The sequence below is a fragment of the Electrona antarctica genome (genome assembly GCF_951216825.1).
Source record: "Electrona antarctica genome assembly, contig: scaffold_25, whole genome shotgun sequence".
Classification (NCBI taxonomy): domain Eukaryota; kingdom Metazoa; phylum Chordata; class Actinopteri; order Myctophiformes; family Myctophidae; genus Electrona; species Electrona antarctica.
Genome location: NW_027637034.1, coordinates 9,073,606 through 9,086,605, shown reverse-complemented (window position 1 = coordinate 9,086,605; position 13,000 = coordinate 9,073,606). Strand labels below are relative to the sequence as shown.

The 13,000-nt window shown below is 41.2% G+C and overlaps 1 protein-coding gene across 1 annotated transcript; it reads left to right on the top strand.

Annotated features, from left to right (window-relative positions):
• Positions 1-1,585: 1,585 nt before the first annotated feature.
• Positions 1,586-12,730, top strand: LOC306919259 (cysteine/serine-rich nuclear protein 1-like; the record flags this gene model as incomplete). Its single annotated transcript, XM_079532074.1, has 4 exons — positions 1,586-2,023; positions 4,256-5,556; positions 7,415-7,575; positions 12,687-12,730. The coding sequence occupies 4 exons, from the start codon at positions 1,586-1,588 to the stop codon at positions 12,728-12,730; spliced, it is 1,944 nt and encodes a 647-aa protein (XP_079388200.1).
• Between the last annotated feature and the right edge of the window lie 270 nt (positions 12,731-13,000).

Sequence of the window (13,000 nt, the reverse complement as noted above, 5' to 3'; positions counted from 1 at the left end):
TTTGAAACAAATAGGCCTAACTGTTTTACTTCCGTGTTCTTGTTTTTAATAAATGTTTAAAGTCAAGATTTGTTTTTTATCTGTGGTTTGTAAGTGTTCCAAGATAAATTAAGATAAATGGGATGTAAATCACAGTATGAGCAGTTGTTTCTTCACCAGAGCTGGTTCTCCTTGGTTCTGATGTTACTGAAATAATGTGGAGAAATCCTCAAGATGAATGGCTCTGCTGCAGTAACAATGAATTCATATCCACTTATTCAATAGTTAGATTGTACATATTTATCCAGATACTGAGTAAGTCATTTTTGGATGAACTACTATACTGCTTTTTAAGGTTTATTATAAACCAGCAGTTGTTATGCACCACATGTGGAAGAACTCCCAGAAAACAGCAGGTATGCTGGCACTCTTATTTATTTTACATCACAATGAAATACTGTTCTGTTTCCCACTGCATTTGATTGAGTTTTTCTTTCTCTTCTGCACTGTAATGTTTTATGTATTTTTGTTTTAGTTATGATTTTATATATGTTTCCTGATGTGTGCAAAGCACATTGAAATGCCTTGTTGGAATTTGCTATACCAATAACGTTTTTTATATTCATGCTGGCTCCTGCTTTGACTTTAAGAAACTCCTCAATGGATCACTAGACTAGTAGACTAAATATTGTTCAACCAAAGTGGACTGTTATGTTCAAGTGGACTCTGTTTTCGACCATTGCATGGTTTTTCTCCAGATTAACTGGAAAACCAGTTCTTAAAGGGGCATTCCACTCATTTTCAACATTTTACTATGTCATTATATACCTTAGAGCTGCATTAAACATGCCAAAATATTAGACAAGTTGTTTTGATTTTGCACCAAAACTCCCCAGCCACATAGACAAAGCCAACACTCAATGTAAATCAGACTTTGAATAGGGGACACATTAGCACATTCCAAACCAGCCTGGGACAAGAAGCATAGAGGTGTCACTGACACCAAATGGGCCATTAGACACCGGGCTCAGGAAACAAAAGAGAAACACATGTACATTTTTCTTTGTTGAAATGGAGCCATGGGGTGAATTAACCCCAATAAGGCTAAATAAACCAAAAGTCCTACAACAATAAGGTAAACTTAAACTCTTAAACTTAAACTGGAGATAATCTAAGAGTGATTGGATTAGGCTTCCTTCAAGTACATGGCGAATGCACTCATTCCTTGCAATGTACTTACATACACTTACATATGTTGGGGGAAGTCTATTATAATTATTACTGATTCTCCAGTAAAGACATGTTGCCTCTACAAAAACCACACTACAAATGAAAGAAACCAGAACAAGAGAACACACACCCATTGATTCTGATTGGACGGAATGAAACAATGGCCAAGTAAACCACACCCATCAACAAAGCTAATTGGCCGAATGACTATGAGTCACGCCCACCATTAGGAACACATAAAACCAGGGCTCCAGCACAACTAATCATTCTCCTAACAGAATCTTGCCTGAGGAAGGACCAACCAGTCCGAAACGTCTACTTTTCCAGCTCTCCTTTATATTTGATTCCGTCGTGAGTGAAGCGCCACCGTCGAGTCATGAGAGGTATTCTGAAAAGAAAGTTTGAGGAGGTCGACGATGAAGATCCATTCTACTCCTCACCTCCATCATCGTCCCTGCCTTCTCCTGCCTCCACGGAATGGGATTCTGATGGGGAGAGCAGCTCCTCAGAAAGCCAGGACTTTACAACTAATGGTTCTGCTTCACCTGCTGCCAGTCAACCCATCCAGTCTATTCTGAAGAGGCCAAAGCTGGAAGGGAGGCAGAGCAACGTGCGCTTTGATCTGGTGACGGTGTTCTACTTCCCACAATGCCAGGGTTTCACTAGCGTACCCCTTCGCGGGGGTGCCAGTCTGGGCATGTTGCACAGGCACAGCACTCTCCGCAGGTACACAATGGCAGAGCACGCCCTGGAACAACGGAGTTGGCGCAGAGAGAGACTACGAGAGAGACGGAGAGAGGAGAAGCTTGAGGCTTTGAGACACCAGTTGATGGCCAATGGTACCATTGACCAGAGAGAATCTGAGCGACTGACTGCAGACCAGGTCCCAGACGGAGACACTGACGTCCACATCACCGACGCCGAGCTGGAGGATGGGAACAGCTTCCGGCAGCCGTACTCCTACAAGCAAAAATGTATCAGCTTATGTTTTTGTTCAGTGTATTTTCATTCAATCCCTTCCAGTTTCACTATGACTTATATGACTGGATATGGAGACAGTAACCTCTGTTACTGAACAAACAAATAATTAATATAGGATATAATTGAATAAGTATAATGATATATCCTGATTTATCTTGACTTATCCTGATCATTTATTAATACTATGGACACATGTTTCTGCACACAGGCCTACACATTACACAATGGGATTTCACTGTAAATATAGATAAGAAATGAAATGAAACCAATAGCGCACAATAGGATATGAGACTTTGATTTGACAATATACTTATTTGCTGTTCCAGTCCTGTACAGAAACCAGACCACTGTCTTCTATACTAAAGTGGAAACAAATTGAACCTACATTACAACCTAACACATAAAATACAAGGGGTGCTGTATATAGGCTACTTGTAAAAGACAAGATGTGAAGGCTTGTCTACTATTTATAAATATTGTTTGAAACAAATAGGCCTAACTGTTTTACTTCCGTGTTCTTGTTTTTAATAAATGTTTAAAGTCAAGATTTGTTTTTTATCTGTGGTTTGTAAGTGTTCCAAGATAAATTAAGATAAATGGGATGTAAATCACAGTATGAGCAGTTGTTTCTTCACCAGAGCTGGTTCTCCTTGGTTCTGATGTTACTGAAATAATGTGGAGAAATCCTCAAGATGAATGGCTCTGCTGCAGTAACAATGAATTCATATCCACTTATTCAATAGTTAGATTGTACATATTTATCCAGATACTGAGTAAGTCATTTTTGGATGAACTACTATACTGCTTTTTAAGGTTTATTATAAACCAGCAGTTGTTATGCACCACATGTGGAAGAACTCCCAGAAAACAGCAGGTATGCTGGCACTCTTATTTATTTTACATCACAATGAAATACTGTTCTGTTTCCCACTGCATTTGATTGAGTTTTTCTTTCTCTTCTGCACTGTAATGTTTTATGTATTTTTGTTTTAGTTATGATTTTATATATGTTTCCTGATGTGTGCAAAGCACATTGAAATGCCTTGTTGGAATTTGCTATACCAATAACGTTTTTTTATATTCATGCTGGCTCCTGCTTTGACTTTAAGAAACTCCTCAATGGATCACTAGACTAGTAGACTAAATATTGTTCAACCAAAGTGGACTGTTATGTTCAAGTGGACTCTGTTTTCGACCATTGAATGGTTTTTCTCCAGATTAACTGGAAAACCAGTTCTTAAAGGGGCATTCCACTCATTTTCAACACTTTACTATGTCATTATATACCTTAGAGCTGCATTAAACATGCCAAAATATTAGACAAGTTGTTTTGATTTTGCACCAAAACTCCCCAGCCACATAGACAAAGCCAACACTCAATGTAAATCAGACTTTGAATAGGGGACACATTAGCACATTCCAAACCAGCCTGGGACAAGAAGCATAGAGGTGTCACTGACACCAAATGGGCCATTAGACACCGGGCTCAGGAAACAAAAGAGAAACACATGTACATTTTTCTTTGTTGAAATGGAGCCATGGGGTGAATTAACCCCAATAAGGCTAAATAAACCAAAAGTCCTACAACAATAAGGTAAACTTAAACTCTTAAACTTAAACTGGAGATAATCTAAGAGTGATTGGATTAGGCTTCCTTCAAGTACATGGCGAATGCACTCATTCCTTGCAATGTACTTACATACACTTACATATGTTGGGGGAAGTCTATTATAATTATTACTGATTCTCCAGTAAAGACATGTTGCCTCTACAAAAACCACACTACAAATGAAAGAAACCAGAACAAGAGAACACACACCCATTGATTCTGATTGGACGGAATGAAACAATGGCCAAGTAAACCACACCCATCAACAAAGCTAATTGGCCGAATGACTATGAGTCACGCCCACCATTAGGAACACATAAAACCAGGGCTCCAGCACAACTAATCATTCTCCTAACAGAATCTTGCCTGAGGAAGGACCAACCAGTCCGAAACGTCTACTTTTCCAGCTCTCCTTTATATTTGATTCCGTCGTGAGTGAAGCGCCACCGTCGAGTCATGAGAGGTATTCTGAAAAGAAAGTTTGAGGAGGTCGACGATGAAGATCCATTCTACTCCTCACCTTCATCATCGTCCCTGCCTTCTCCTGCCTCCACGGAATCGGATTCTGATGGGGAGAGCAGCTCCTCAGAAAGCCAGGACTTTACAACTAATGGTTCTGCTTCACCTGCTGCCAGTCAACCCATCCAGTCTATTCTGAAGAGGCCAAAGCTGGAAGGGAGGCAGAGCAACGTGCGCTTTGATCTGGTGACGGTGTTCTACTTCCCACAATGCCAGGGTTTCACTAGCGTACCCCTCCGCGGGGGTGTCAGTCTGGGCATGTTGCACAGGCACAGCACTCTCCGCAGGTACACAATGGCAGAGCACGCCCTGGAACAACGGAGTTGGCGCAGAGAGAGACTACGAGAGAGACGGAGAGAGGAGAAGCTTGAGGCTTTGAGACACCAGTTGATGGCCAATGGTACCATTGACCAGAGAGAATCTGAGCGACTGACTGCAGACCAGGTCCCAGACGGAGACACTGACGTCCACATCACCGACGCCGAGCTGGAGGATGGGAACAGCTTCCTGCAGCCGTACTCCTACAAGCACAGACAGGCACTCCTGCGAGCAGCAGGTGTGAAGCACATTGACAAAGAGGAGAAGAGACAGCTGCATTCCCTGCGTGTCTTCAGGGAGGACTCTGGATGCAATTGCCAGGGTTTCTGTGAGCCAGAGACTTGTGAATGCAGTCTGGCAGGAATCAAGTGCCAGATGGACGCATGCCTCCCATGCTGCACTAAAGACGGCTGCGCAAACATTCAGGGACGCGTAGAGTTCAACTCCAGACGCGCGCAGACCCACTACATCGACACCGTCATGAGGCTAGAACTAGAGAGGCTACTACAAGATGATACGCCTGACCAACTGGACCACCAGAGCGCGGCTCCAGAAGATCTCCAGTTGGATGTGGACCAGGGACCCCCAGCAGGGGATGCCCCGGAAAAAAGCTGTCCCTTCGGGTTTTCCGCCGAGGATGAAGGGCTTCCTCTCACGATGCCCCCCACCCCTTCCTACCATTTCAGTCCAGAGCGCTCCGTGGTGGAGGAGAACAGCTGTAGCAGCGACATGACCGACTCCTTGTGCTCCCCTTCCCAAAGCGAAGACTCGGATGACGTCGGGGGAAGCCCGGGTCTGGTTGACATGGACGATGGAGCTGCAGGGCTGGCCCACGCCCTCAGCCTCTGTGACAATGACAATGACAATGACACATATAGGGCCTTGTTTGCAGACTGGAACGGCCATTCCAAAGTCAATGAGTTTGACTTTGAGGGGTTGTTGTCGTTGGTTCACCAGCATGATGTTGTCTAGTTTGATGTCTGTGTGGATCAGACCGATTCCCTTCAGGGCCTGGAGTGCAATGGCAAGCTGCAAGACAAGAATAAAGAGCATGATCAGAAATTCAGAAATTCAACTCAGTATCTTTGTATCAATATTTGTTCCATTACTTTAAAATGTAATTGTCAATAAAAATGTTTTGTTTTGTGTTTTCCAGGAACCAGAGGAGTATTACACAGTGCAGGAGTTAAAGGCAGAACTGCTAATAGAGGATGTTATGTATACACTTACATGTGTGATTTGCTCACTAGAAGAAGTGTTCTCCTCCCTGCGTTGCGATGCTGATGAAACATCTTGTGACGTCTTCATGGACCTGTTGAAACGAATGCTTCATCTGGATCCAGAGGGGAGGATAACACCTGACCAGGTGTTGGACCATGCCTTCATCACCATGCCTCACCTATGCCCGTCTCAAGGTGTTTGTGGGGTCAACCATTGCAAATGTAATGCACTCCCAGTTATTGGTATTGGATTTTGTGTAGAGTACATGTTTGACTATGACAACGCCACAATATGGTGATGTCGGCCAACACTGTTCCAGACAGGACACTATGCTACCTAAGACACTTCAGTCAATGGAAACTGAGATCATGTGTGACCCATGGGGTGTACCATTTGTGATCACAGTACTCTTAGTAGTTATACTGTAAGAACACATGCACTATCACTGACTGTTACTATATGACTATATACTATACACACTGCTGTTGCAGTGCTGCTAATAGATGATGTTATGTATACACTTACATGTGTGATATTATCTGCTGCTAAGTGTTGTCTCTCACCTGCACAACAGACTGTGATTCTATATTAGTATATTATATACATTTCATGTGTTTATTTTACATTTTGTATTTAATATTGCACTTGCAAGTTTATATTGTACATACCAGTACTGTATATGACATCACATCAAACTGCATTTGATTGAGTTTTTCTTTCTCTTCTGCACTGTAATGTTTTATGTATTTTTGTTTTAAAATAAGCATTTCTAATTGTATGTATTATTCCCTTGCACATTATGTAGGCCTATATTAGACATGTTATATTAGACATTGTGTTATGTTCACATCATTGGCTGAATTCCAACTGAGAAGAAATTAGCACAATACATTTTGTAAATAATTGTTCTATTGATATATGTTTTAAGTTGTAAACATGGTTTAAATAAAACGTGTTACCTTGAAATATGCGTTGTGTACGTTCTTAAATATGGCCCAGAACAGGTTTTAAAACATTCATATTTTCCAGTTAACTTATATCTCTACATTTATTGATTGTATACTAGATAGAACGTCCTTGCGGTCATGTTTCCATCCATCCATGTCCTATATATGTATTAGTAAAGGCTATTAAATTAGTGTCTATTTGGGGGTCCTTGGCGTGACGTTTGGGAACCACTGATATACAGCAGGGTTTCTGTGAGCCAGAGACTTGTGAATGCAGTCTGGCAGGAATCAAGTGCCAGATGGACGCATGCCTCCCATGCTGCACTAAAGACGGCTGCGCAAACATTCAGGGACGCGTAGAGTTCAACTCCAGACGCGCGCAGACCCACTACATCGACACCGTCATGAGGCTAGAACTAGAGAGGCTACTACAAGATGATACGCCTGACCAACTGGACCACCAGAGCGCGGCTCCAGAAGATCTCCAGTTGGATGTGGACCAGGGACCCCCAGCAGGGGATGCCCCGGAAAAAAGCTGTCCCTTCGGGTTTTCCGCCGAGGATGAAGGGCTTCCTCTCACCATGCCCCCCACCCCTTCCTACCATTTCAGTCCAGAGCGCTCCGTGGTGGAGGAGAACAGCTGTAGCAGCGACATGACCGACTCCTCGTGCCCCCCTTCCCAAAGCGAAGACTCGGATGACGTCGGGGGAAGCCCGGGTCTGGTTGACATGGACGATGGAGCTGCAGGGCTGGCCCACGCCCTCAGCCTCTGTGACAATGACAATGACACATATAGGGCCTTGTTTGCAGACTGGAACGGCCAGACCAAAGTCAATGAGTTTGACTTTGAGGGGTTGTTGTCGTTGGTTCACCAGCATGATGTTGTCTAGTTTGATGTCTGTGTGGATCAGACCGATTCCCTTCAGGGCCTGGAGTGCAATGGCAAGCTGCAAGACAAGAATAAAGAGCATGATCAGAAATTCAGAAATTCAACTCAGTATCTTTGTATCAATATCTTTTCCATTACTTTAAAATGTAATTGTCAATAAAAATGTTTTGTTTTGTGTTTTCCAGGAACCAGAGGAGTATTACACAGTGCAGGAGTTAAAGGCAGAACTGCTAATAGAGGATGTTATGTATACACTTACATGTGTGATTTGCTCACTGGAAGAAGTGTTCTCCTCCCTGCGTTGCGATGCTGATGAAACATCTTGTGACGTCTTCATGGACCTGTTGAAACGAATGCTTCATCTGGATCCAGAGGGGAGGATAACACCTGACCAGGTGTTGGACCATCCCTTCATCACCATGCCTCACCTATGACCGTCTCAAGGTGTTTGTGGGGTCAACCATTGCAAATGTAATGCACTCCCAGTTATTGGTATTGGATTTTGTGTAGAGTACATGTTTGACTATGACAACGCCACAATATGGTGATGTCGGCCAACACTGATCCAGACAGGACACTATGCTACCTAAGACACTTCAGTCAATGGAAACTGAGATCATGTGTGACCCATGGGGTGTACCATTTGTGATCACAGTACTCTTAGTAGTTATACTGTAAGAACACATGCACTATCACTGACTGTTACTATATGACTATATACTATACACACTGCTGTTGCAGTGCTGCTAATAGATGATGTTATGTATACACTTACATGTGTGATATTATCTGCTGCTAAGTGTTGTCTCTCACCTGCACAACAGACTGTGATTCTATATTAGTATATTATATACATTTCATGTGTTTATTTTACATTTTGTATTTAATATTGCACTTGCAAGTTTATATTGTACATACCAGTACTGTATATGACATCACATCAAACTGCATTTGATTGAGTTTTTCTTTCTCTTCTGCACTGTAATGTTTTATGTATTTTTGTTTTAAAATAAGCATTTCTAATTGTATGTATTATTCCCTTGCACATTATGTAGGCCTATATTAGACATGTTATATTAGACATTGTGTTATGTTCACATCATTGGCTGAATTCCAACTGAGAAGAAATTAGCACAATACATTTTGTAAATAATTGTTCTATTGATATATGTTTTAAGTTGTAAACATGGTTTAAATAAAACGTGTTACCTTGAAATATGCGTTGTGTACGTTCTTAAATATGGCCCAGAACAGGTTTTAAAACATTCATATTTTCCAGTTAACTTATATCTCTACATTTATTGATTGTATACTAGATAGAACGTCCTTGCGGTCATGTTTCCATCCATCCATGTCCTATATATGTATTAGTAAAGGCTATTAAATTAGTGTCTATTTGGGGGTCCTTGGCGTGACGTTTGGGAACCACTGATATACAGCAGGGTTTCTGTGAGCCAGAGACTTGTGAATGCAGTCTGGCAGGAATCAAGTGCCAGATGGACGCATGCCTCCCATGCTGCACTAAAGACGGCTGCGCAAACATTCAGGGACGCGTAGAGTTCAACTCCAGACGCGCGCAGACCCACTACATCGACACCGTCATGAGGCTAGAACTAGAGAGGCTACTACAAGATGATACGCCTGACCAACTGGACCACCAGAGCGCGGCTCCAGAAGATCTCCAGTTGGATGTGGACCAGGGACCCCCAGCAGGGGATGCCCCGGAAAAAAGCTGTCCCTTCGGGTTTTCCGCCGAGGATGAAGGGCTTCCTCTCACCATGCCCCCCACCCCTTCCTACCATTTCAGTCCAGAGCGCTCCGTGGTGGAGGAGAACAGCTGTAGCAGCGACATGACCGACTCCTCGTGCTCCCCTTCCCAAAGCGAAGACTCGGATGACGTCGGGGGAAGCCCGGGTCTGGTTGACATGGACGATGGAGCTGCAGGGCTGGCCCACGCCCTCAGCCTCTGTGACAATGACAATGACACATATAGGGCCTTGTTTGCAGACTGGAACGGCCAGACCAAAGTCAATGAGTTTGACTTTGAGGGGTTGTTGTCGTTGGTTCACCAGCATGATGTTGTCTAGTTTGATGTCTGTGTGGATCAGACCGATTCCCTTCAGGGCCTGGAGTGCAATGGCAAGCTGCAAGACAAGAATAAAGAGCATGATCAGAAATTCAGAAATTCAACTCAGTATCTTTGTATCAATATATTTTCCATTACTTTAAAATGTAATTGTCAATAAAAATGTTTTGTTTTGTGTTTTCCAGGAACCAGAGGAGTATTACACAGTGCAGGAGTTAAAGGCAGAACTGCTAATAGAGGATGTTATGTATACACTTACATGTGTGATTTGCTCACTGGAAGAAGTGTTCTCCTCCCTGCGTTGCGATGCTGATGAAACATCTTGTGACGTCTTCATGGACCTGTTGAAACGAATGCTTCATCTGGATCCAGAGGGGAGGATAACACCTGACCAGGTGTTGGACCATCCCTTCATCACCATGCCTCACCTATGACCGTCTCAAGGTGTTTGTGGGGTCAACCATTGCAAATGTAATGCACTCCCAGTTATTGGTATTGGATTTTGTTTACAGTACATGTTTGACTATGACAACGCCACAATATGGTGATGTCGGCCAACACTGATCCAGACAGGACACTATGCTACCTAAGACACTTCAGTCAACGGAAACTGAGATCATGTGTGACCCATGGGGTGTACCATTTGTGATCACAGTACTCTTAGTAGTTATACTGTAAGAACACATGCACTATCACTGACTGTTACTATATGACTATATACTATACACACTGCTGTTGCAGTGCTGCTAATAGATGATGTTATGTATACACTTACATGTGTGATATTATCTGCTGCTAAGTGTTGTCTCTCACCTGCACAACAGACTGTGATTCTATATTAGTATATTATATACATTTCATGTGTTTATTTTACATTTTGTATTTAATATTGCACTTGCAAGTTTATATTGTACATACCAGTACTGTATATGACATCACATCAAACTGCATTTGATTGAGTTTTTCTTTCTCTTCTGCACTGTAATGTTTTATGTATTTTTGTTTTAAAATAAGCATTTCTAATTGTATGTATTTGCACATTATGTAGGCCTATATTAGACATGTTATATTAGACATTGTGTTATGTTCACATCATTGGCTGAATTCCAACTGAGAAGAAATTAGCACAATACATTTTGTAAATAATTGTTCTATTGATATATGTTTTAAGTTGTAAACATGGTTTAAATAAAACGTGTTACCTTGAAATATGCGTTGTGTACGTTCTTAAATATGGCCCAGAACAGGTTTTAAAACATTCATATTTTCCAGTTAACTTATATCTCTACATTTATTGATTGTATACTAGATAGAACGTCCTTGCGGTCATGTTTCCATCCATCCATGTCCTATATATGTATTAGTAAAGGCTATTAAATTAGTGTCTATTTGGGGGTCCTTGGCGTGACGTTTGGGAACCACTGATATACAGCAGGGTATAAAGCCTTTTAAAACAAACAGCAGCATGTTGTGCACTCACTGTAAGTAAACATTGCACTTTAACATTGTCACCACAAACAATAATAGCAATGATTGTTACAAGAACATATAGCCATTTTAACACACCTGAAACATTGCACACTAGAAAGCTGAAAGAGTGATAACAGTTCCATGTGATGATAGACCTATTACTGTAGTTCTGCTGAAACTCATCAGAGTCAAAGAGGTGTGAAATGGTCTCAGTTCATCCAAAATGTGATCATTAGCAGGTGATCTGTCCAATGCCAGACAACGAGTGACCATTAACACGTTAATCTCTGCATTTGAATGCATATAGTGAATGAAGCATCAGCCATCATCATTTAGCATGTGTACATTTTAACATGGGGAAAGAATGTGGGGTTTGTTCATTATTTAGCATTTGAAAAACATTGAATAAAAGTGCATTCATCACCACCATATTGAGAGAGAACCCTGCAAAAATGTATCAGCTTATGTTTTTGTTCAGTGTATTTTCATTCAATCCCTTCCAGTTTCACTATGACTTATATGACTGGATATGGAGACAGTAACCTCTGTTACTGAACAAACAAATAATTAATATAGGATATAATTGAATAAGTATAATGATATATCCTGATTTATCTTGACTTATCCTGATCATTTATTAATACTATGGACACATGTTTCTGCACACAGGCCTACACATTACACAATGGGATTTCACTGTAAATATAGATAAGAAATGAAATGAAACCAATAGCGCACAATAGGATATGAGACTTTGATTTGACAATATACTTATTTGCTGTTCCAGTCCTGTACAGAAACCAGACCACTGTCTTCTATACTAAAGTGGAAACAAATTGAACCTACATTACAACCTAACACATAAAATACAAGGGGTGCTGTATATAGGCTACTTGTAAAAGACAAGATGTGAAGGCTTGTCTACTATTTATAAATATTGTTTGAAACAAATAGGCCTAACTGTTTTACTTCCGTGTTCTTGTTTTTAATAAATGTTTAAAGTCAAGATTTGTTTTTTATCTGTGGTTTGTAAGTGTTCCAAGATAAATTAAGATAAATGGGATGTAAATCACAGTATGAGCAGTTGTTTCTTCACCAGAGCTGGTTCTCCTTGGTTCTGATGTTACTGAAATAAATGGAGCCATGGGGTGAATTAACCCCAATAAGGCTAAATAAACCAAAAGTCCTACAACAATAAGGTAAACTTAAACTCTTAAACTTAAACTGGAGATAATCTAAGAGTGATTGGATTAGGCTTCCTTCAAGTACATGGCGAATGCACTCATTCCTTGCAATGTACTTACATACACTTACATATGTTGCGACCTTCGGTCGCAACATATGTAGGTACATTGCACTGAAGTCCCCAGGTCCCCCCAGTCGAGCTTGTACCTGTAACTTGGGGGAAGTCTATTATAATTATTACTGATTCTCCAGTAAAGACATGTTACCTCTACAAAAACCATGAGACTTTGATTTGACAATATACTTATTTGCTGTTCCAGTCCTGTACAGAAACCAGACCACTGTCTTCTATACTAAAGTGGAAACAAATTGAACCTACATTACAACCTAACACATAAAATACAAGGGGTGCTGTATATAGGCTACTTGTAAAAGACAAGATTTGAAGGCTTGTCTACTATTTATAAATATTGTTTGAAACAAATAGGCCTAACTGTTTTACTTCCGTGTTCTTGTTTTTAATAAATGTTTAAAGTCAAGATTTGTTTTTTATCTGTGGTTTGTAA